We start from the raw sequence: 26,440 nt of genomic DNA, 5'->3' as shown, positions 1-26,440 counted from the left end.
ATTTCACCAGGGTGATGGCGGTAATGATGGTTCTCCTTCTCTAGTAGGGAGTCACATTTATCCCGTGCTGGGACGGTCTCCTGATAACGGCGAGATCAAGAAACCAGTGGGTGCAAAACGTTGCACTCTCCCTGACAGTTCTTCAACAACAGGGTTGGCTCCTGAACTGGCCAGATTCACTGATGGTCCCATCGACGTGGTTGTCAGTTTTGGGAATAATACTACACACACGAGACCAGCAAGAGTGTCAATTCATCAATACATTCGGTTGCTGGAAAAGATGGTTGCGGCCTACGAGGCCACTCTATTTGGCAGGTTTCATGCCAGGATGTTCCAGTGGGACCTGTTGGACAAGGAGTCCGGTTCCCACCTACACTTATACCGGAGGATAATCCTGTCTTCCAAGTCCAGAATCTCACTCCTGTGGTGGCTGCGCAGTTCTCACCTCCTAGAGGTGTGCAGGTTCAAGATCCAGGAATGGATCCTAGCGACCACGGATGCAAGCCTCCGAGGCGGGGGGGGGCAGTCACACAGGGGGGAAAACTTCCAAGGAAGATGGTCAAGTTAGACAACTTGTCACCACATAAACGGTCTAGAGTTGAGGGCCATTTACAATGGTTTTCTACAAACGAAAAGCAGAACGACAATGACAGAAACCACAAGGATTTTCCGCTGGGCGGAAAAACATACAAGCGCTCTGTCGGCGATGTCGTTCCAAGAGTGGACAACTGGGAAGCAGACTTCCTCAGCAGACACGATCTCCATCCAGGAGAGGGGAAACCTCCTCCAACTAGTCTTCGGAGAAGTGGCATGTCGGTGGGATTTCCTCAAGTAGGAATGATGGCATCTCGTCTCAACAAGAAGCTTCAGAATTCCAGGTCAAAGGACCCTCAAACAGGAACAGTGAATGCACTGGTGACACCGTGGGTGTTTTCAGTCGGTATATGTATTCCATACGTTTTCTCTCGTTCCAAAAGTTTTGGGATCATACAAAGGAAATTCGAGCGAGCCTCAGGGTCTCAGACTGGCCAAGAAGAGCTTGGTATCCAGATCTCAGGAATTACTCATAGGAGATCCCTGGTTTTTTCCTTTGCGCGAGGACCTGTTGTGGCAGGGGCCGTGCGTGTATTAGGACTTACCGCGGCTACATGTGACGACATGGTGGTTGACCGCCAGATCCTATTCTGTAAGGGTATTCTCACGGTATATGTTCTCCACGCTTATTTGGGCTGGAAAAAGGGGTAACGTCTAAACATTACTACCGTAGTTGTAGAAAATAAATTTCTTGGTGTGAATCCAAGAAGACTTCTACGGCAGACTTATCAGCTAGGACGTTTTCTCCATTTCCTACAAGCCAGTGTGGATGCGGGCCTAACCTTGGGCTAAATTATAATCTGACTTATCGGGTTTCTTTCAGAATAAACTGGACTCCCTTCCAGAAGTTCAGACAGTCGTGAAGGGTGGGTTGCACATCCAACCTACATTTGTGCCCCAGTGGCACCATGGGATCTTAACGTGGTGTTGCAGTTCCTTCACTCATATTGATTTAAACCTTTAGAGAAGGTGGAGTTGACATTCGTCACTTGCGAAGTGGTCGTCAGGTTGGCCTTGGCATACGCAAGGCGAGTGTCTGAGTTAGTGACCTGGTCTCACAAGAGACCTTATTTGATCTTCAATGAAGATAGAGCAGAGTTGGAAACTCGTCAACAATTTCTACCGAAGGTGGTTTCTTCTTTCCACATGTACCAACTTATTATGGTGCCTGTGACTACCGACGCCTTCGCTGAGTCGAAAGTCTCTGCATGTGGTCAGAGTTTTGAAAATTTATGTCGCCAGGACGGCTCCGTTTAGCAACACAGGCTCTGTTGTCCTGTTTGCTCCCAACAAGATTGGGTGTCCTGCTTCCAAGCAGACTGGTGCGCGCTGGATCTGTGATACAATTCAGCATGCTCATCTCACGGCAGGATTGCCGTTACCGAAATACGTGAAGACCTATTCTACTAGAAAGGTGGGCTCGTCCGGGGCGGTTGACCGGGTAGTCTCGACATTGCAACTTGCCGAGCACCTATTTAGCAAGCAATTTGGCTAAGTTTTACAGGTTTATTACCTTGGCCGAGGTTGACCTCACATTTGGTCATTCGGTACTGCAGAGTCGTCCGCACTCTACCGCCCATTCTAGAGCTTTGGTATAACCCCATGGTTCTTGATGTGACCCCAGCATCCTCTAGGACGTATGAGAAAACATTGGTCATTGACCATCAATGATTTTAAATCGATTGTCAATGGCCATCCCTAAACTTAAGGTGAAACCGCAGGGATATGTTACTGCATACGGAGAGAGGGGGCTGGGTTAGAGAGAGTAGAGGTAGGGACAGATAGGGACTGGGGCTTGGAGAGTGGGGTAGGGACTAGTGGAGAAAAAAAGAGGTCAGGAGGGTTGGGACAGATAGGGACTGAGAGAGAGATGGCAGGGGTTGGGTTAGATAGCGAATGGGGAGAGAGTGGAGTGGTAGGGGCAGATAGGGACAGTGAAGAGAAAGAGATGTAGATTTTTTTCAATAGAGTCACCTCTGTGTGACACACACACTCCCTATGTACACTGCTCCCCACACCATATACTGCCCCCATATATACACACTGCACCCCCATACCCTTCCATATAGTGCCCTTATATACAGGTCACCCCCTCCTCCATATACTACTCTCAACATATACAGCATACTCTAAACCCCCTCCTCCATTTACTATTCTGCAACCCCAGGTTATTTACCATTCCGGGACTCAGCAACAAGTAGCAGTAGTAACCAGGAAACGGATGTTGACCCACCAGACAGTAACGCAGTGCTCAGAGCGGAGGCATCAGGGACACGTGTGGCCACTTACCGGTGGGTAGGAGAAGGTGAATCAGTCTGGCAGGAAGAGATGAGACCCTGTGCCGGGTTAGCAGTGTGGTGACCGGAGAAGGAGGGGTCGTGTTGGGGCTATAGATGATGCAGGTGAGGAGGAGTCAAATAATTGTCCCAGTTGCTTTATATATACTACACGCCGATGAAGGGGCAAGGTCCTGTGCTTGCCCCTCCCACACCCCACATAGGCCATGTCCAGACCCCTCCGGCCATCTGCTGGTGGCTACTGGTATCCTCTACACCCCAGACTGGCCAGGAGCTGTGCGGGGACTGGTGAGCTTACACATGCCAGTACTGGTGTATATAGTGCATCATCATTATAGCCTGCCCATTACAGATATACAGCATCTATATTTATAAAAGGTTAACGCTACACACATATATAGAGATAGCAGTGGCATGCGGTGGGGTGAGACAGGTGAGGCAGAGCCTTTCCTATCATATTAACATATACGCCGGAGTTTTGACTATATAAAGTATATGAAAAATACAAGGAATATATTAGAAATAGCTTCTTTGTACTATTCTAATTATTATATTACCAGTCATTTATATAGCGCACACATATTCTGCAGCGCTTTTACAGAGAATATTTGGCCATTCACATCAGTCCCTTCCCCAGTGGAGCTTACAATCTATTTTCCCTACCATATGCGCACACATTCACACTAGCGTTATTTTTTTTTTTAGTTGGGAGCCAATTAACCTACCAGTATATTTTTGGATTGTGGGAGGAAACCGGAGAACCCGGAGGAAACCCACGCAAGTACGGGGAGAATATACAAACTACACACAGTTAGGGACATGGGGGGTGATTCCGAGTTGTTCGCTCGCTAGCAGATTTTAGCAGCATTGCACACGCTAAGCCGCCGCCCTCTGGGAGTGTATCTTAGCTTAGCAGAATAGCGAACGAAAGATTAGCAGAATTGCTAATAGAACATTCTTAGCAGTTTCTGAGTAGCTCCAGACCTACTCACAGATTGCGATCAGCTCAGGCCGTTTCGTTCCTGGTTTGACGTCACAAACACGCCCAGCCACTCCCCCGTTTCTCCAGACACTCCCGCGTTTTTCCATGACACGCCTGCGTTTTTCCGCACACTCCCAGAAAACGGCCAGTTTCCGCCCAGAAACACTCACTTCCTGTCAATCACACTCCGATCACTTCTACGATGAAAAATCTTAGTTCGGACGTGAGTAAATCTACTAAGTTTTGTGCTAAAATACTAACCGCATGCGCACTGCGAACCATGCGCATTTTTGCCTTAATCGCTCTGTTGCGAAAATTGGCAACGAGCAAACAACTCGGAATGACCCCCTTGGTGGGAATGGAACCCATGACCTCAGTGCTGTGAGGCAGTAATGCTAACCATTACACCATCCGTACTGCTCTAATCATTTTTGTAGTCAAACTCTGGAGTAAAAAGTCTATGACGGGTGAGCCAGTGCCTCACCTGCCTATCTTTTCCGCACATCTCTGATCAAAACTCGCCAAATTTCCAGCAGTGTATACTGCTGTACCTGTGTATAATTCCCACATGCACCCTTGGGCTCATATATTGTGTGTAAATATGGCTCTGATACTAGCCAGTGCCTCTTGAGCTGTTTACCATGTGTGTTTATTGATGTGTCTATTATATTTTAAGTAAAAATAAAAATGGCAGTGCTGCTTATTGAGCTTTATACAGTATTTTCTATATTCTGGATTCCAGTAGCCCCTTACATAGGAACTGCAGTGACTCACATTATTAAATTGCGATTTTGCTTGTAAATTTATTACATTTTTTGTTTGCCTTCTTATTGGTCTTTCCCTAACCAGACTTACACATTTATAATGTGTTTTAAATGCAGCTGCTTGCCTGATTTGCCTTTTCTGCTGCTCCACTCTTTCAATCCCTGTTCCTGGGTGTGTAAAATGGTACATTGAGGCATTACTTACTTTCTTATTGCCACAATGAGCGGCGATAAGACATTAAAATTATCGGGACCAATTCCCAATAATTCATAAATGTGGCCTCAAAGTGACATATTTATTTAGTCCACAGGAAATATATTTTGGATGCAACAAACAACACGCCCACTAGATGGGGCTATTGCAACAGTAAATGTTTCAGGATCAGTGACCCAAGAATGACCTGCAAAAATTAAATTACCCTTTCATATTTTGCACATTATTATTATGTGATCTGTCGTCTCATAATAACTGTTGTTGTCATAATTCTCTTTTTTTTTTTCTGAGACTTTATTATCAAGAATGCTGTGTGCTTGTCAATTTACAGTAACTCTTTGTTTTCTCAGATAAACTTACAAGGGAGTGCCCCGGAGCCAGTGACAAGGTGAAAGCTGGCAGACAGCCATACAGTTACATTAAACTGAAACTCTGGGAAAGCAACACGACCCGAAAAAAACAATGGGGAGGAGAAACCCCGATTAAGGAGCCTATTCACTCCCTGACGCTTCTTAGAAGAGCTGTATTATGAGGTTTGATGAATACAGATCAGGTAAAGACAAACCTCCCACACTACAAGTGAGATTACCTGCTGTGTTGTTGATAATACCCTGAGCTAGAGCTGTCTCCTCCTGCACAGTCACTGCTGCTACTGCCCCTCTGCACCAGCCAGTGCTTTGAGGTCCATCAGCACCTAAAGACTCTTTCTGCCCCCTTATTGCCCTCTGACTGACCGGCACACCTTTTACCCGACCAAGGGCATGTGTTGCTGAATACCTGCCAGGATGTACCACACACCAACCTTGCCATTCACCATTCTCTCCAGCCTCACAGCTGAGTTGGGCAGCAGTGCTAGCCAGGCGGTGCTAACAGGTGAGACCGCGCAGATATTGATCTTTAATGTCATGTCACCTCTAATCTGTATCCGGTGATTTGTTTTGTATCTATTGGGTGTTAGTGTTTTTTTGTTGCTATCTTTATGTTTATTATATATAGTTTGTTGTATTCGTGTTCTTTTCTGTTATTTTTTTTTATCTTCAATATCAGAAAATATAAAACTCACTTGATAAGGGCTTTTTCTACTCAGATTTTAGGATCCAGGCAGTAGCGGATCTTGCCACGGGCAAGCAGGACTTTTGCCCGGGGCGCCACCTTCCGGAGGGCGCCGCACCATGGCAAGATCCGCTACTGTGCCCCCCGCTGTGTCCCCCGCTGTGAAAGGAACTAGACGCTACGCGTCTAGTTTCCCTTCGTGGAGAGGACCTTTGCTGTGCGGTGCGCAATGACGTCATCACGCACCGCACAGCATTGTGGGACTGACACAGACGCTAGGGGTCACATTTGACCTCTAGTGTCTGTCTATGCTGTGCTATGGGAGAGACGTCATGACGTCTCTCCCATAGATCCGAGGAGAGGAGCGGCGCCGGCGGAGGTCTGCAGCGGTCGGGAATCAGGAGCGGGGATTGTAAGTATTATTTTTTTTTGTGTGTAAGCGGCGCTACTCTACAGGGGGCACAAATGGCGGCACAACTCTATAGGGGGCGTAACTGACCACGCCCCCTGTATGAAGCCACGCCCTTATTTTCACCCGGGGCACCAAAAGAGCTAGAACCGGCCCTGGATCCAGGTGTAACATTTAAGGCAGTGCCACACTGGACGACATGAACGATGACTGAAATCGTTCATAATTTTCCCTTGAACTTCCCGGACTCCCGGATGAACAATAATGATCGAGATAGAGCGGCCACATGAACGACGGAACTATATGCACAGTCTCATCAATGATATAGCCAGAATTGAGCTGTAGGGACAGACGACAGACAACCTAGTTTACGACCCGCGGGAACACACATCGTTCATCGTTCGCACCGGCAACACTGGGCGATATGTTAAACTATGTTGCTCAGGAGGGTGAAAATGACGATATAGTTTAAAATATCCAGTGTGGCCCAGCCTTTTCTCCTTTATGTGGAAAAATCTGAGATTTATCCAGTGGTGCCTAGCATAGTGTCATTTCGCAACCCCAATGGCTTTGGATATTTACTAACCGATGTAAAGCTTTTGTCACTTATCAAAAAAACATAACGCCATCTGGGGTCCCGTCATGGCTCCGGATACTTTGTCTTTAATGTACATGAGCAGCCATATGGCTTACGCACGCGCAGTCTGGAAAAATTACATTGCAGCTTTCCGTTAGTGACTGGCATATAGAGCTGCGGATCACTCCAGCACTACGCTGAAGCGATACTGGGGGGGCAACAGATCAGAACGGAAGGGGGTGTTTTTGTATCATCTCTCTGGTGTTGGTTGCTTTGACGCATTTCAGCACTAAGCGCTGATGCTGGATTTCTCTTAATGCTGAGATGAAGAACACTTTGTTCGTGTGCGCCCAAAGGGGGTCATTCCGAGTTGTTCGCTCGTTGCCGATTTTCGCTATGCTGCGATTTGTTTCTAATTGCGCCTGCGCAAGGCACGCAGGGCGCATGCGCTTAGTTATTTAACTAAAAACTTAGCAGTTTTGCTGTGGATCCTGCAGCGCTTTTCAGTCGCACTGCTGATCGGTGTATGATTGACAGGAAAGGGGCGTTCCTGGGTGGTAACTGAGCATTTTCCAGAAGTGTGCTAAAAAACGTAGGCGTGTCAGGGAAAAACGCGGGAGTGTCTGGAGAAACGGGGGAGTGGCTGGCCAAACGCAGGGCGTGTTTGTGACGTCAAACCAGGAACTAAACGGACCGAGCTGATCGCAATCTGTGAGTAGATCTGGAGCTACTCAGAAATGGCAAAGAATTATTTAGTAGCAGTTCTGCTAATCTTTCATTCGCTATTCTGCTAAGCTAAGATACACTCCCAGAGGGCGGCGGCCTAGCGTGTGCAATACTGCTAAAAGCAGCTAGCGAGCGAACAATATTCAATAAAATTCAAATTTTGTCATGTTAGATCGAATCCACAATAGATTTGAAAGCTGGTATGGGGGAGCTTTCTTGGATTCTGGCCACCCCTGACACAGAAATTACAAGGGTATTAAGGGGTCACTAAAACCATTCTACTGACTCAAAGGACAAAAATTGGGGAGGGGGGGGGGGTTCATTTTGTTTTGGTTTCCTAATATTTATTTATTAACAATAGTAATATAGTTACCTTCTGGATTGTTATGTGTTCTGCATGTTATGATGTTCCTAACCTTTGTTCTGCTTTGTTTGTTGTCTATATTTAGAGTTTTCCTCCTTCCAAAATTCCTGGGACCATTCAGAGTATGGTTATGGAGCCAATGACATAGATCTACCTTTTTTGGCCTATCTGACCTCCACTGATTATTCCTCAGGGGATTCGGACACTTGTAACGTGATTGACAGCACCAGCAACAGTGACACACTCCCTCAGTTTACAGGTGAGTACAACAGTTCAAGACACTGGATGACAGGGTTCGTGACAGTAGATTTGTGAATTACAATGAGTGTTGTTTGTGTATTAATGGGGGTCTGCAGATATGCAGTCGTTTGACGGGCCGGCTATCTGAGTATTGTGTCACAGTGAGGTGGGGAGAGGGGAAACTAGTGATAGTGAGAAGGTGGTTCGCGATCTGTGGAGAACAATAGGAGGTGGTCAAGGACCCCATGAAAATATTCTTGAAAGGGTTGTTTACATGAGTGTGCATATTGGTGTGTGAGATTAATTCCATTATTTGTTTTAACTTTTATTGTTTAACCACTGCGACAGACCAGCAAGTGCCTTATCTGATCTGTGCAGCTGCAGGGAAAAGAAACTTCCCGCAGCTGCAGGGAATAGAAACTTCCCACAGCTGCTGCATTCACGGGGACCGGAAGGTCCCTCTGCCTCCCTGCACCCTACCGCAGCGTTTGCCGTGCTGCCAGTCACTCCCCACCCGTTGGCTGCAAACAATAGTATCTGCTGGGGAAATGTGAATCAACCCCCCACCCGAAAAAAATAAGGTGGCTTTAACTTAACTAAATGTATCTGCATGGTCTGTATACTGCCCTTGAGAAGGCACAGCTATATTTTCCAAGGGTTCTACATTTCTACATTCTATCACTCTGCTCCGGTTCAAAGATTTAACTAGTGTGGATGGCTTGCTAGTCTCCTAGGTAACAGTAAAGCTACAATATACAGAGTGCAGAATAATGGAGTCATACACAGGGGCACAGTCAGTAAAATGGAGGAGTTCAGTTCTTCAGACCCCTACACCTTTCCGTGATCTGTCTATGGGAATTCCAAACTTTCTCCTGGGCCTTTTCCCCGGGACTTCCCTAACCTTGACTACGTTCATTTTAATGTAATGTTGATTCACACTTTTGAGTGACAAAGTTTCCTATGGGCTCAAAGGGCTCTTGCCCAAGGGCCCCAGGAGTAAAAGGGCCATAGGCTGATAGCTGAGGGTCCCCTCTTTCCAGGGGTACCAGATTTTTGAAAATCGGCTCTGGGGAACCGGAGATATCCGACTTCAAAGCAGTGGTCCACATTCAAGCCTGTTAATTGCTCTTACCAGACAGATATCTCTGGTTCTGTCTGACTTAGAGTTTTTCTGAGGGTATACTCCAAAAGCTGTGACTCTCCCCTTTCAGTGGACACTGGCAGCTTGTCTCTACTATGCCCAGAACCAGAGATATTAGCCTTCCAGCAGCTGATCCCTGCGCCAGCTCCACACGCCTAATATGCAGTTTTATATTTTTGTTGGTGGATTGCTCTGGCTCCTGAAGTCTGATCCCAAGTACCCAGTACCCACTGAAAGGGGGGACTCTCTAGTTTTTTTATCCCATTAAAGCTAAGAAATATATTTCCAGGAACTGGAGATATCTGCAGTCAAGCAAGCTGCCCTCCCACCAGAAAATGATGAATATTAAGCCCACTCTACTATCCACCCCTCCCCTGTGTATTAAATACCCCCGACCACCCTGGAAGTCATGTACCAGGGCCCCTTCATTCAGCACAATGTCCCCTTCTACAGTTTAGTGTTCTCCCTCCCGCCCCATCTGTGCAGTAAAGGAGTAATTAATTAGCAGAAATCATTTCTCCAGGTCCTTAATGCTGTGCGGAAGATAGAATACCCCCTACCACCCGCGGGACATCAAAGCTGCCACTGATAGCACCCCCCACCCCTACCGCTGATGGGTGGGTAGGGGCCCCAGTGCATTGCTGTGCCCAGGGGCCTACACTGCTGTTAAGACGGCTCTGCATGTCTGGACTGGCTGAAAGCTGGGCAGTTTGTTTGCCAATCCTTGTAAATTTAACAAGTTATTTACATGACAGGGCTCTCATAAAGTGTACAGGTGGTGTGTCTTGTGCATGCTTCCTTCGTCATCCATAAAACCTGGAGATTACTTAGTATATATATATATCAATCCACGATCTGCCGGCACTCAAATCACCAAACTCTCATGCTCAGGTGCCCATCCAGTAATATTCATATCCAGTTTCAAGAGAGATGGCACTCAAGAGACTGTTCAGATGCAATACCTGTAGGTATTGTACTGTGGACGGGGCGTATGCCCCGAAAACGTTTGATACTTTCTCAGTACATGTGATTTTTTGGCATCTGAAACAGCCTTCACTTTTTCCATCATTTGTTATGTTACAGTCTTATTACAAAGTAGAATAAATTATTTTTCCCCCTCAAAATTCTACACACAATACTGCCTGACAAGGTGAAAAATTTGCTAATTTATTAAAAATAAAAAACTTAAGAAATCACAGGTACATAAGTATTCACAGCCTTTGCCATTAAGCTGAAAATTGAGCTCAAGTGCATCCTGTTTCCACTGATCATCCTTGAGATGTTCCTACAGCTTAATTGGAGTCCACCTGTGGTAAATTCAGTTGATTGGACATGATTTGGAAAAGCACACACCTATAAGGACCCACACTTGACAGAGCATGTCTGAGCACAAACCAAGCACAAAGGCAAAGGAATTGTCTGTAGACCTCTGAGACAGGATTGTCTCGAGGCACAAATCTGGGGAAGGGTACAGAAAAAATAGGATTTTAATTACCTACTGGTAAATCCTTTTCTCGTAGTCCATAATGGATATGGTATAGACGGGGTCCAAAGGAGCCGATGCACTTTAAATTTCTTCACTGGGTGTGCTGGCTCCTCCCCTCTATGCCCCCTCCCACAGGCAGTTATAGGTAAAACAGTGCCCAAAGGAGAAGGACATATATGAGAGATTTAATACCAGCACTCCACGAACATAGAACAACCAGCAACGTCTGGAAACAACAACAGGTAACCGCATAACAGAGAACCTGCAGAAAAGTCAACGTACTGAGGCGGGCGCCCAATATCCCTTATGGACTACGAGAAAAGGATTTACCGGTAGATAATTAAAATCCTATTTTTCTCTAGCATCCATAAGGGATATTGAGGAGACTTAGTACGATGGGGACATCCCAAAGCTTCCAGAACTGGCAGGAATGTGTGGAGACTGCTGCAGCACCGCCTGCCCAAACTGGGTATCCTCTTTGGCCAGGGTATCAAACTTGTAGAACTTCACAAAGGTGTTCTTCCCCGACCAGGTAGCAGCTCGGCATAGTTGCAAGGCCGAGACTCCTCGGGCAGCTGGCCAGGAAGAGCCCACAGATCTTGTAGAGTGGGCTTTCAGAGACGTAGGTAAGGCTGCCAACACATAGGCCTGTTGGATAGTAAGCCTAAGCCAACGAGCAATGGACTGCTTCGAAGCAGGACAACCCTTTTTCTGCGCATAATAGAGCATGAGCAAGGAATCCGTCTTTCTGATCCCAGTCGTTCGCTTGACATAGATCTTCAAGGCTCGCACAGCATCCAATGCCTCCGGAGGAGCATAAGTATCAGAACTGGACGGAACCACAATAGGTTGATTCAGGTGAAACGCAGAGACAACCTTCGGCAGGAACTGCTGCCTAGTCCTGAGCTCCGTTCTGTCCTCGTAAAAGACCAAGTATGGACTTTTACACGATAAGGCCCCCAATTCTGAGACACGCCTAGCAGAAGCCAGGGCCAGTAACATTACTGTCTTCCATCTGAGGTACTTGTCTACTACCATCATCAGAGGTTCAGATCAGGAGAAATGTCGAAAATTCAACACCACATTCAAATCCCAAGGTGCTGTGGGCGGCACAAATGGAGGTTGTATGTGAAGTACCCCTTGCAAGAAGGTCTGAACTTCTGGCAACAGTGCCAATTTCTTCTGGAAGAAAATGGAGAGAGCTAAAATCTGGACCTTAATGGAACCTAGACGTAAGCCCTTATCCAACCAGGCTGCAGGAAACGTAAGAAACGTCCAAAGTGGAACTCTGCAGGCGGATATGTGCGTTCCTCGCACCAAGAGACATATCTTCTCCAGATATGATGATAGTGTCATGACATCACAGGTTTCCGGGCCTGAACCATGGTAGCAATAACCATTTTGGAAAGGCCCTTGTGAGCTAGGATGTTCCGCTCAACCTCCATGCCGTCAAACGAAGTCGCCGTAAGTCCGGGTAGACGAATGGTCCTTGTTTAAGAAGATCTCTTCTTAATGGTAGATGCCAAGGGTCTTCGACGGACATGTCCAGAAGAATTGCCTGAACGCCTTGATTTCTGATTCGCTTGAGCACACTTGGGAGCAACGGAATCGGAGGAAAGAGGTAGACCAGCCGGTAGGGCCAAGGCGATGTCAGTGCATCCACTGCCCTCGCCTGAGGGTCCCTGGTTCATGAGCAGTACCATTAAAGCATCTTGTTGAGACGAGAAGCCATCATGTCTATCTGCGGGCAGCCCAACCGTTGGATGATCTGTTGGAACACCTGATGGTGGAGTCCCCACTCCCCCGGGTGGAGATCGTGACGACTCAGGAAGTCCGCTTCCCAGTTGTCCACACCTGGAATAAAGATTGACGACATTGCTCTTGCATTTCTTTCTGCCCAGTATCCTTGACACCTCTCACATGCAGGCTCTGCTTTTTTACCCCCCTTGCAGATTGATGTATGCCACTGCTGTGGCGTTGTCCGACTGTAATTGGATCACGTGATCCTTGAGCAGAGGAGAGACCTGAAGCAGAGCATTGTAGATCGCCCGAAGTTCCAGAATGTTGATCGGAAGGAAGCTTTCGTGGGCCGACCACCTGCTCTGGAACTGCGAACCTTGGGTGACAGCTCCCCATCCTCGTAGACTCGCAACTGTCGTGAGGAGGGTCCAATCCAGAATCCTGAAACTCCGGCCTTCCAGTAGATTGGAGGACTGCAGCCACCACAGGAGGGAAATCCTGGCCTGAGGTTACAGTCGAATCATCCGGTGCATCTGTAGATGTGATCCAGACCACTTGCTCAAGAGATCCAACTGAAATGTTCTGGCATGGAACCTCCCATATTGGATCGCCTTGTATGAGGCGACCATGTTTCCCAACAATCTTATGAAAAGATGGATGGACACTCAAGTAGGTCGGAGCACCATGCGGACCATCTCCTGAAGTGTACTCGCCTTGTCCTCTGGTAAGAACATCTTCTGGGTCACAGTATCCAGCAACATGAGTAGCCCATGAATGAATGGCATGGGTTATCCAGCAACCCGCTATGACCGGCCTTTGCGATACACATGCTGCCATGTAAATAGAGTTGAGCGTAGCTTCTGTTTTTCTGTCCCTGGATCCTTTATGGTAAAGGAGCCCGGGGCAGGCAGCACCACCTTTTTGGACAGTCGAGAGACTGATACATTAACCCTCGGGGGTTCTTCTCAGAATTTTCTACCTTCAGGAGCAAATGGGAAAGTGCGCAAAAACTTTTTTGACAATTGGAATTTTTTGTCTGGATTTTTCCAGGCTAACTTGAATAGGTCATCTAACTCTGCAGAATCAGGGAAAGTGACATTAGGCTTGCTATGTGTAAAGAAAAACGACTGCTGTGATGCAGCGTCCTCTAGAGGGAGCTTTAACACGTCCCGTATAGCCAGAATGAGGGGTTCAATACCCTGAGCAGAATCGGAATCCCCACTAACGGGATCCAAGTCCTCCCCATCCACCTGTATATCCTCATCTGTATCAGAGAGTAGAGCAGGTAAACCACGCTTCTGTGGACCTGCATGAGAGGGGGGAAGGGCTGTGTAACATCTGCCCTAGCAGCTAAGTCTGCAACAGCCTGTTGTAGTAGCTGAGTTTTCTGTACATTAGCAGTGAGCTGGGATGACATATCTGACATCATAGTTTTAAGAGACCCTAGCCAGGAGGGCTCTGGACCCTCTCCCCAAGCCCCTTCACTGATTTGTGAAGATTGGCTGCATTGTTCACAAGAAACAGATGTAATGGAGAGAATCTAGTGTGCCATACACTGCACAGCTTGTGTTTACCCATGTTTCACAGTAAGCACAATAACATACACATACACACAGACAGTAATACTTTTCAAGCCTGCCCTTACTGTATGTGAGAGGAAACACAGACAGAGAGAGAGACACCAGCACACCCCTAGCTGCACAGCCCCAGTGTGGCTGACAGCTATTTATATCACAGTAACACCAATAATTTCTGTCCTGTAGAGGACTCAGATAGTGTACAATAGCGACTCTCCCCCTTTGCTATACCCTGTACGCTACGCAATATGCACATCAGGGGGGGCAGGGGGAGCTGAGCAAAGGAAGCCGGGCAGCGTCTGAGCCTCCTAAAGACGCTCAGTGCTTCCCAGCATAGAAAAAAGTAAGGTGGTGGCCAATCCCAACATTTTAGGACGGTATCCCGCCGATCCTGATCCCGGGATTGGTCACCACATTCCCAAGCAAACTTTGGTTCCTCTTGTGGTCTTGCCCAAGGGTGGCAAACTTCTGGAGGCAGGTGTTCAGCATGCTTGCCTCTAAAAAATATTCCTAAATCAGCCTTAACTCCTTTTGTCTGTACTTTAGGTATTTTGTCTGAGGATATATTTGATAAATACACTAGATAGTATATTCTAAATGTTTTCACCCTAGCCAAGGTATAAATTGCAAGAACCTGGCTGGCTAACAGTGGCCCTGTGCTTCAGTCATGGATTGCCCTAGTGAACAATACTGCATCTCACCTATACATTATCAGCCAGGCTGACTGTAAGTTTGAAGGCATCTGGCAGCGGTGGCTACAATCTAAATATGCCAACATCACTGTAGGCTCGAGGGACCCGCCCACATCATAACATATTTTCACGTCCTCTCAGGGACTTGGCTTACTCCTGGTAATGCTTTTCTTTATTATCCTTAATTACTTTCCATCTAGCTTCACCTTGTTTCTAAACGGCCTCACTAATTGTATCTATGGTTCCGATATAATTGCAGGGTATATATTAGTGCAAACATAGACTCTCGCCACGCTTTGGGCAAGGTGCCTCGCTCTGCTATCATTGCGCTCGGCAGGGACGTAAGTTCATCCCAGTTGCCCGGAGGCAAGTTGGAGTTTCGTGAACCCCCCATAACTGAAAAGGGAAAACATAATGTGTGTGTATGTGTGTATATATATATATATATATATATATAACACCCACAAATTACAGAATTATATAGATTGCACTCTCTGCCAGAGCCCGCAGTAAATTGGCAGGGCTCCAGCTATACTGTTGACAACAACCGGAGGATCACGTTCAGACTCCCGAGATTCAGCCGTCTACAGCATGCAGAATCAGCGATCACCGGTGGGTCCCATCTGACAATCCAGCAGTAGCAGCGGGTACACCATCTGCAGGCTGAGCAGTACCAGACAAGAGCTGTCCTGTACCCTATTACAGGTGTTATGAGGGCTCCTGGGATAGAGCCAATTGACTATGCATCAGTAGCAGCTGCGCTGCAGAGGTCCATCACACTTGAATAGCACTGTGAACCACACAGGTGCTGCTGTATATGCAGGTGCTCCTTCAAGAGCCCGGGGGCAGGCGTCTCCATTGCCTCTGGGAGTTACACCCCTGGTGCTCGGCACAAATTACTATTCCCAATCGTAGTCCATGTGGATAGTAAATGAAGCAAATGTAAAAAAAAAAAAAAAGTGTGTCGAACATTTGTGTCGACCATTATCATGCCAACCTTTTACCTGTCGACCATATGGGGTCAACCTGTTGACTGTCTAACTAGACACTTTCTATGTATACATTGGAACCCTTATACAATACATCCAGCATTCTAATGACACCTATGCAATACAGAGAAATCTAGTGAGCTCTGTAAAAGGGTGGTCTTCAGTATGCCGGCTGTCGGGATCCCGGCGCACAGTATACTGGCGCCGGGATCCCGACAGCCGGCATACCGACACTTATTCTCCCTCGTGGGGGTCCACGACCCCCCTGGAGGGAGAATAAAATAGCGTGCCACCGTGCCCGTAGCGTGGCGAGTGCAGCGAGCCCGCAAGGGACTCATTTGCGCTCGCCACACTGTCGGTAAGCCGGCGGTCGGCCTCCCGGCGCCGGTATGCTGGTCGACGGGAGCCCGACTGCCGGCATACCATAGTGAACCCCTGTAAAATACAGGAATTATTCAATACACATACTGTAGCATCTAATTACCTTGTATTCTGCTGCTGCTCTTTGTAAAGGCCCCCTCAGACCAATGCCCTTATTTATCAATGATTGATAAATTTCACTGTGAGTGATAAATTGCACCAGCCAATCAGCTCCTAACCCATGTCACAGGCTTTGTTTGTTTGGCTGGTTGGCTGGTGCAATTTCTCACTCACAGTGAAATGTATCACTCATTGATACATAAGGGCACAAGTCTGTCACAGAGTTGTGACAGATGCTGGAGGTACTCGGGAGGCTGTGGGCACACCTGCTGGGTGGGCTCAGAGCTGCTGCTCCTCGGCTCGGCAGCGGCGGTGGAAGGAGACAGGGAAGGGGCTGGCGTACAGCGCAGCATCAGCGTCATGATTGGTACCAGAACAAGTGACAGGGTAAGGCGAGCAGGGGTTGGAGCGGCCTGCGTGTTAATTAGCTTAGTTAGTTGGCGGGTGAGCAGTATAAAAGTTAATAGATGTTGCAGACCCCTTCTTTGTGTTCCTGATCCACGGGTCCCTTTGACCTTCCGGGCCCCTTACAAGTGTCCTCTTTGTCCCCACCTATCACCGGGCCTGCTCATATACAATTACACATAAACAATGGAAAGACCAAAAGCGCTGTTTCTAGAAATATCCCCTTATATGTGGTAGGTTATATAGTGGAAATCCTCTGTCCATGAAAGGCAATGTTTTCCTTGTACTATTTACAATACATGGAAGAAAAATAGACCACAGTGGAATGGTAAGGTTTCACAATCTGTTTCTCAACTTTAAAAGGCGGAAACCCCTCATAGACACTTACCAGAGGTAAGTTAATGTCCACATAAAGGTATCTTTGGATGTTGGGGTAATGTGATCCTCAGCCTTCCACCAACCTCCTGGTCACCCTTCCATCATACAGGGCTGGTGAACCTCACAATAACCATTTCAGATGCTCTCATTTCAATAGCTAATTTACTCATCTGATGCTAGCAGCAAACAAGATAGGTACTCAACGCAAAAATGAAAATGATATAATAAAAATTTATTTGGTATAGCATGCACACCTAATCATGTATAAAAGCAGTCATAAAATGAATAAAACAAAATATTCCCTTGTTGTAGGCACTCACTCCTGTACCCACATATTTATAATAAAACAGTATATTAATACTTGCAAATCTTCAGTCAGTATGAAGTCCCGAATAAGAAGATAGCACAATGACCACAATGTCATCAGCTGGGTAAATAGGAGAGTCACCTACAAATAGCAAAACTCCACTGACACATTTCAGGTAACAATCCTTTTCCCAAGTGTGGGGAGCATAGGCCCAAAATACATATTTATTTATACCCCTGAGGTCTTAGTCACATGACCACTAGCAATTACATAACATGAGATACTTAACTAATACACAGTAAAAAAAAAAAGGGTTGGGTATGTTATCCCGGTGGTCGGGATGCTCGCAGTCACATGACCGACAGCTGCATCCCAACACTGATGATCCCGACACCGGACGGAGTAATTATTCTACCCCTTCCCTGTCCCCTACCCTAACCTTAACCTTCCTGGGGTGGTGGCTATAGTTAACCACTCCCCTAGTGCCTAACCCTAACCACCTCACCCCCCGGAACCCTAACTCTAAACCGCAGCCGATACCTTTGGGATGTCGGCTGTCTGTGTTCCAGCGCGGGTCTCCTGAGTGGTGTCGGGATTCCGGCATCGCTCTCATGACTGCTGTCCTTCCGAACTCCAGGATGCTAAATGCATCCCCCAAAAAACTATTCTAATCATAACTAAACTAAATGGCACCAAAATAAGGTAAAAAACCACATCCCAGAAAGATAATGTGAAAGATAATAAAACCTATTGCACTTTAATAACGTCACTGGGGGCAGGGTTTATAGTCCGAATTTTCAAATTAACATTTTTCACACAGCATTCTGATTACCTCTATACAATACACACAGCACTCTAATTACCTCTATACAATACACACAGTATTCTATTTACCTCTATACAATACACACAGCAGTCTAATTACCTCTGTACAATACACACAGCATTCTAATTATCTCTATACAATACACACAGCATTCTAATTATCTCTATACAATACACACAGCATTCTAATTACCTCTATACAATACACACAGCCTAATTACGTCTATACAATACATACAGCATGCTAATTACCTCTATACAATACACAGCATTCTGATTACCTCTATACAATACACACAGCACTCTAATTACCTCTATACAATACACACAGCATTCTAATTATCTCTATACAATACACACAGACTAATTACCTCTATACAATGCATACAGCATGCTAATTACCTCTATACAATACACACAGCATTCTAATTACCTCTATACAATACACACAGCCTAATTACCTCTATACAATACATACAGCATGCTAATTACCTCTATACAATACACACAGCATTCTAATTACCTCTATACAATACACACAGCAGTCTACTTACCTCTGTACAATACACAGCATTCTAATTACCTCTATACAATACATACAGCATGCTAATTACCTCTATACAATACACACAGCATTCTAATTACCTCTATACAATACACACAGCAGTCTACTTACCTCTGTACAATACACACAGCATTCTAATTACCTCTATACAATACACACAGCCTAATTACCTGTATACAATGCATACAGCATGTTAATTACCTCTATACAATACACACAGCATTCTAATTACCTCTATACAATACACACAGCCTAATTACCTCTATACAATACATACAGCATGCTAATTACCTCTATACAATACACACAGCATTCTAATTACCTCTATACAACACACACAGCAGTCAAGTGGACTCTGTGCAACACTCACAGCATTCCGGATGTAGTTATGTGACCGGCGGTCGGGAGACCACTGGTCACAATACCAGCACCTACATCCAGAACCCTCACTATCCTGACGGTCGGCATGCCGATCAACAGGAACTATTCCCACTCGTGGGTGTCCACGACACCCACATATCCAACCGCAGCATTCTAGTGACCTCTATACAATATGCAGAGTACTCTAATGCCCTCTAGACAATACACAGTACATTCTAGTGACAGATATACAATACAGAGAGCATTCAAGTGATTGATATTCAATACAGATTTTAATGTCCAATATATCAGTGTATTTCCTTGTGATTGTTCAACATAAATTAAGACACAGGCTATGATTTATCCCCGGGTAGAGTAAGAAAATACTAATAAACTACACTTACAGAATCGCTATCAACAGAATTGGCAAAATGTTACAAATGGGTAAATGTTACCGAAATTCTAATAATCTGAATTTTCAATGTATTAATAAACAAATAAAAATAAAAAGATTATCTGCAACACAGCTATTAAGGGGTTAAACCGATTCACATAATAATGAAAGAAATGAGAAAAGCCGTTGGTACATAAACAATTCATGGCTCCATACCTCCCTGCTTACCATTAATATGTCACCTTCTCACAGACCTGTTGGCCACAGTGACAACACACAGAAGGAATTTGGATCAACAGGTTTTACAGGAGAAGACAAAGTTTCAGGCTCCAGTTTGTGGTGAGTAGAACAACACATTGCCACAATATGAGGGTATGTTTGGAAATGACTGATCTATATCCACTCATGTTTAGCCGTTTCATTCTTCTGTTTAACTATTGCTGGTCTGTGCTTGTGTATTACTAACATGGCGTTTTCTCAATGATTGAAAGTGACTATTTAATAAGTAGCCAATTTTCCACAACTAAACAGTCGTTCTTGTTTTTAACATATAGGTGGTCATTCCGAGTTGATCGCTCGCTAGCTGTTTTTAGCAGCCATGCAAACGCTATGTCGCCTCCCACTGGGAGTGTATTTTAGCTTAGCAGAAGTGCGAACGAAAGGATCGCAGAGCGGCTGCAAAGTTTTTTTGTGCAGTTTTAGAGTAGCTCAATACCTACTCAGCGCTTGCGATGACTTCAGACTGTTCAGTTCCTGTTTTGACGTCACAAACATGATCTGCGTTCGCCCAGCCACGCCTGCGTTTTTCCTGGCATGCCTGCGTTTTTTCGAACACTCCCTGAAAACGGTCAGTTGACACCCAGAAACGCCCACTTCATGTCAATAACTCTGCGGTCAGCAGTGCGACTGAAAAGCTTCGCTAGACCCTGTGTGAAACGACATCGGGCGTTGTAAAAGTACGTTGCGCGTGCGCACTGCGCCGCATACGCATGCGCAGAAGTTCCGTTTTTCCCCCTCATCGCTGCACATCGAACGAATGCAGCTAGCGATCAACTCGGAATGACCACCATACTCACAATCATTGGAGACAATTTTTAAAACTAATTGTGGGCGCTCTTTTTACTACCCCTACACCCCCCCCCCCCCCATATGACTGAAAAATTCCACGAATAGTGGCAGTAGAAATATTGGCGGTGCTTAAGCGCCTACAGGGCTCCTTCTGTGGCCATAACATATTTTTCTTATCATTCCTCAGCACGTAGTAGTGTATTTCATGAGATGAGATGCGTCAAACTTGTGTTATGCGGTGACTTGTCCACTTGTGTGATTAACTGAGGGCAAGCTTACTAGTATTAGTATTACATTGGGATAGATTTATTAAAATATCTAAAAATTAAAAGTGGTGACGTTACTCATAGCCAATAAGATTCTATCATTTTCTAGGATGCGGTAGAGCAGAGATTTTCAACCTTTTACAACTCGTGGCACACTGAACAAGAGTTAAATATTGCCAAGGTACACCATTTTTTTTTTTAACTCAAATATAATGGTGATGCATTGTGCAGTTGCGTGTCTTAGGATGTCATCATTGGCGTTTCTATAATGGGTGCAATGTGTGCGGTGCACACGGGCCCCACTCCGCACACATTGCATACATTTAAATACTTACCTTACCGGAGTCCAGCGGCGGGCGCAGCGGTTGCGGTGGAAATCTCACCAAAACGGCCACCAGGGTGGGCGCCATGTTTTTGGAGACCTGCACATGCGCAGTAGACTCCGGCACAAAGCCGGAGTCTACAGCGCCATTCAGAGGAGGGGGCCCACGCGGAGGTGCACACGGGCCCCCTCCTCTGTAGAAACACTAATGGATGTCATGTCGCATCTTCTCTATAGGTCATGCCTGAGCCACGTCTGAGTACACCAGAAGAGTCCAACACTGCCCGGGCCCAAAATTAGAACTAGCTCTGCAACCACTAAACCCACCAGTATTGATCGTTCCAGGGCCCCAGTGGCAGCAAAACACTGACGGGCCTGGCTGTGCTTCTGTGGCCGGACACCTGGAGACTGCTCAGGGCACACTAGTGTGCCACGGCACAGTGGTTGAAAAACACTGCGGTAGAGAAATGACAGCTAGATTCTGCTTTGTTGCTATGGGCAATCGCACCACTTTTATTTTTAGAAGCTTTAGTAAATCCTGCCCATTGTGTCATCTCTCTTTTTCTACGTATGTCCTGCATGCATAAAGTACAGTTGAGATCAAGTCACAGACACAGCAGATACAAAAATGATTATAGAGCCAAATGACACACGCTTTGGAAAACCTCAGGCTGATTTACTTTAGGTAACGGAGGTACTGTAAGATGTTCCAAAAAACGGGGTGCCTGGCAGAAGTCACTGGGTATGGTTTTTATACTAAATTTAGGAACCGTTGTTTATTTATTAGCAGGATTCTGTAAGTAGATCAAAGGTGATAAGCCATTTTAGCTGCAGGGATAAGAAGTTTGTTCAGTTAATAAAGTAACTTGTCCATAAGATTTTTCAAGGACACAGTGAGCTGTACATCTAGACTCCAGGAACAGCTTAAATCCTTATAGCAAGTTATAATAAGATGTTTTGTAGTTACAGAGTTATAAAGTGTCGTCAAGATGATTAAGGGGTGTACCATATACAACACCGCCATACAGTACTCTGTTATACCCCTTTCACAGGGACCCTCTCAGGATCCCGGCGGTCGGGATCCCCGCAATCAAAATACAAATGCCGGAATCCCAACTACGATCACAGTACCGACGCAGGGATCCGACTGAGTGTTTGCCGGCCCATTCGGAGATTGGGGGTTTAGGCTGTGGGGGATTAGGGTTAGGCTGCAGGGACGAGGGTAAGGATAAGGCTGCGGGAGGGTTAGGTTTAGGCTGCGGGAGGGGGGGAGGTTAGGTTTAGGCACCACTGGGGAGGGTTACCGTTAGGCTGTAGGGGGTGGGGGTAGGTTTAGGCTGCGGGAAGGGTGAGTTAGGTTTAAGGGGACATTGGGGAAAAGTAAGTATATTTACCGTGCCCCTGTCGGGATTCTCACCATCAGGATGCCGTGGTCAGTATTCTGATCGCCAGCATCCCGACTTCTGGCATATCAAACCCAACCCCTTTTATACCAACATCCCAGGTCCAGCCCAAGTCACTGAACACGGGTTTCAAGCTGTGTCACAGCGGCTTGAAACCCGTTCACACCCCAGGCTAGACACAGGTTATTGCAGAGTCTTCTCCTCTGTTGGCGCTTGGAGATGACAATCTACAAGTGCCAGTGAGCCGGCTCTCCATAGAGTGTTAACGTGATGCTGGTTCACACTACCCCATTACTGGGGTCCTTCCTGGGAACAACCCTGGTCGCTACCCAAGTTGGATTCCCTGGTCATTTTCTGTGATTTTCTGGGAACCCTTTCACTCCAAGCCACGACCCAGGTTAACCCGGCACTAACACAGGTTTTTGTGACGATGTGGAAGGGGCATTACTGACATTAGCAGCTGTTGGTGTTATGGGGTCATTCCGAGTTGATCGCTAGCTGCCGTTGTTCGCTGTGCAGCGATCAGTGGAAAAAAAGTCTAATCTGCGCATGCGTTGGCACCGCAATGTGCACGCCCATCGTACAGGTACAAAGTCCATTGTGGTTTTGCACTGGTTCTAGCGACGATTCCAATCGCACAGCCGGCTGGAAAGTGATTGACAGAAAGTTGGCGTTTCTGGGTGTCAACTGACCATTTTCAGGGAGTGTTTGGAAAAACGCAGGCGTGCCGGAGAAAACGCAAGTGTAGCTGGGCGAACTCTGGGCAGGTGTGTGACGTCAAAAGCCAACCCTCCAACGTTGGAATCAACGCACACGAAGAGTAAGTCCAGGGCTGGTCTTGTTTTGCACAAAATGATTTTGCAGGCGCTCTGCTGCACAGGCGTTCGCACTTCTGCAAAGCGAAAATACACTCCCCGGTGGGTGGCGACAATGCTTTTGCACAGCTGCTAAAAACTGCTAGCGAGCGATCAACTCGGAATGACCCCCTTTGTCTTCTCCAGATTTGTTTCTGTAGAGAAAACCCAATCAAGACTACGTCAGTCACTCCCAAACTTTTCTGAATTATGGTGTCCTTGAGCATCAGCATTTGTTTCACGGCACCCGTAGGCCAAAACCTATTGAGAAATTCAGAAAACAAATAATGAAATTATGTAAATTGCGCTTATATGTCATTGTTAGGGTCAATTATGTGGTGGTGGACAGGGTTGCATATCTGTTAGTTTTATGTTTGTTAGTCACCAGCAATGGATTTGTCTTATCACATTAATCATATAGACTTTGATTTGGGCCTGGACCACCAACCCGCGGCACCCCTACAAGTACCCTGTGCCAGGGTGCCACAGTAGCCATTTTGGGAACCACTGCACTACTTTTGTAATGTCAGGGTCTCTATTTGGAAACCAAATGTAAGGTTAGGATTAAGCTACAAACACAAGTATTGATATTTGGACACTGATGTCAGACGAGTGTTGGAGTTTGCTGGACTTTGCACTAATCAGTAGATTAGGTGTAAAACACTTTACAAGTTTCATCTTTGTCCCAAATAACATGGATATTTATCTGTGTTAAAAAACACTTAGGTTTTAGTTATCCGTGTTCTACCTGAAAGAAACCAGGTTGAATTACATTTCTAAGGTCAGAGAGTTTAAGTTCACCGTATCATCTGCATACCAACAGACAGAAGCTGATTTTCAGGATCTTTGTAATTCCTGTATGAATAACAGAAGTAGAACCACATCAGAGTTTTTAGAGGGACCTACAGGTAATATCTAGGAGGCTGGAGATGGAACCAGATACACAGACACATTCCTGAGAAATAGGAGAAAAACCACTTTACAGCATGTATCACAGTTCCTGAGCACCAGAGATTTGTTAAGTGAGGCTGCAGGTGATAAAGCATGGGGAGTAGAATGGAGACCAGATATTATTTCTGTATATTACCAGGAAGAAGTACATGGAGCGACTTTTTAGCTACACCTTCTTGGAGGGAGCAGCCAGGTTGGCTATATAGGATGCGTGGCGTGGCAAAGTGGGTGGCGCGTGGGTCCATGACAGCGTGATTGTATCATAGTGGTCCACCCCCTACCGCCACGCAATTCAGCCATTTCCGGCATTATGGAGTAAGGACGGGTCGCGATGCAGTGACTCGGGAAGTGGGTGGCCACGGGAAGACTTGCCCACTCTTTGGGCTTCCGGGAGAGCTACTCAAGATTCGGGACTGGGAGAGTAGGCTAGTATGACAATGATCCACCTCTCATAATCAAGTATGTTCTGAATACATCATGTAGATTTGTGAGAAGGCAAGTGGCAAATCACAGACTGAGGATTAGATAGAGGGAAATGCAGGATTGCCAACAGCATAGAGTAGAGACTTTAGACTCCTAGCAAATTTGTGCTTCAGGATTGTGGTATCAAACGTATCTCTATATGAAACATAGGCCCTCATTCTGAGTTGATCGCTCGTTGCCATTTTTCACAGCGCAGCGATCAGGTTACTACTGCGCATGTGTATGCACTGCAATGCGCACACGCGTCGTACGGGTACAAACAGCATTGTTGCTGTGCAATGCTTCTAGCGACGAATCCATTCGCACAACTGATCGCAAGGAGATTGACAGGAAGAGGGCGTTTATGGGTGTCACCTGACCGTTTTCTGGGAGTGGTAGGGAAAATGCAGGCGTGTCCAGGCGTTTGCAGGGCGGGTGTCTGACGTCAATTCCGGGACCGGACAGGCTGAAGTGATCGCAAGGGCTGAGTAAGTTCAGACCTACTCTGAAACTGCAAAAAACATTTTCGTCCCGCTCGGCTGCACATGCGAGCGCACATTTGCAAAGCGAAAATACACTCTCCCGTGGGCGGCGACTATCTGATCGCTGCTCTGCAAAAAATAGCTAGCGAGCGATCAACTCGGAATGAGGGCCATAGTCCACTCCATACATGTGATGTGCTCTATGATAGACTTGACATCGCTATGTATCTTTTTACATATTAAAATGAATATGCTAAGCAATACACAGAATATAGTATATAAATAGCTATGTGGCTAGTCACTGAATCTCCCTTGTCCATAACTGCAGCCACACAGTAACTTTCCTTAGGAAAGTAAACAATCATAACTCCCAACATGACCCTCTCCAGGAGGGACAAAATGCTCTGCTTCGGGACTTTCCTCTTAATTTCTGATTGTCTGCACCTGTGTTGAACAGGTTAATGGCATACTTGCCTACCTGACCCTCTCCATGAGGGAGAAAAAGCTCTGTTCCTGGACTTTCCTGGTAATGTATGATTGCCATCACCTGTGGTGAAACACCTTTCTTATCAATTAACTAGCTCACCACAGGTGATGGCAATCATACATTACCAGGAAAGTCCAGGAACAGAGCATTTTCTCCCTCATGGAGAGGGTCAGGTAGGCAAGTATGGTTAATGGATAAGAAAGGTGTTTCAGCACAGGTGATGGCAATCATAAATTAAGAGGGAAGTCCAGGAGCAGAGCAGTCTGTCCCTCCTGGAGAGGGTCATGTTGGGAGGTATGATAAGGACATTTGAATTTAATGACATAATTAATCCTGCATACAAATGCTCCTACAGTATCTTACAGCATACCTCCCAACATGGTCCTCTCCAGGAGGGACAGAATGTTCTGTTCCTGGACTTCCCTCTTAATATATGATTGCCCTCACCTGTGCTGAAACACCTTTCTTATCCATTTGCCTAATCAAAACATGTGCTGGCAATCATACATTAAGAGAAAAGCCCAGGAGCAGAGCATTTTGTCCCTCCTTGAGAGGGTAATGTTGGGAGGTATGTCTCACAGGCAGA

At 46.2% G+C, this 26,440-nt stretch overlaps 1 protein-coding gene across 1 annotated transcript in view; it reads left to right on the top strand.

Moving 5' to 3' along the window:
- The first annotated feature begins 5,191 nt into the window (after positions 1–5,191).
- The window catches only part of LOC134966102 (ETS homologous factor-like), a 40,140-nt gene continuing 18,891 nt past the window's right edge, over positions 5,192–26,440 (top strand). The window contains exons 1-3 of the mRNA XM_063942582.1: positions 5,192–5,724; positions 8,066–8,239; positions 19,812–19,898. Of these exons, the coding sequence (XP_063798652.1) occupies positions 5,637–5,724; positions 8,066–8,239; positions 19,812–19,898 (349 nt within the window). The 5' untranslated portion in view covers positions 5,192–5,636. The remainder of the gene's footprint in view (positions 5,725–8,065; positions 8,240–19,811; positions 19,899–26,440) is intronic.

The sequence above is a fragment of the Pseudophryne corroboree genome, chromosome 10, assembly GCF_028390025.1.
Source record: "Pseudophryne corroboree isolate aPseCor3 chromosome 10, aPseCor3.hap2, whole genome shotgun sequence".
Taxonomy (NCBI): Eukaryota; Metazoa; Chordata; class Amphibia; order Anura; family Myobatrachidae; genus Pseudophryne; species Pseudophryne corroboree.
The sequence above is the reverse complement of the archived record's forward strand: the minus strand, read 5'-3'. Positions and strand labels throughout refer to the sequence as shown.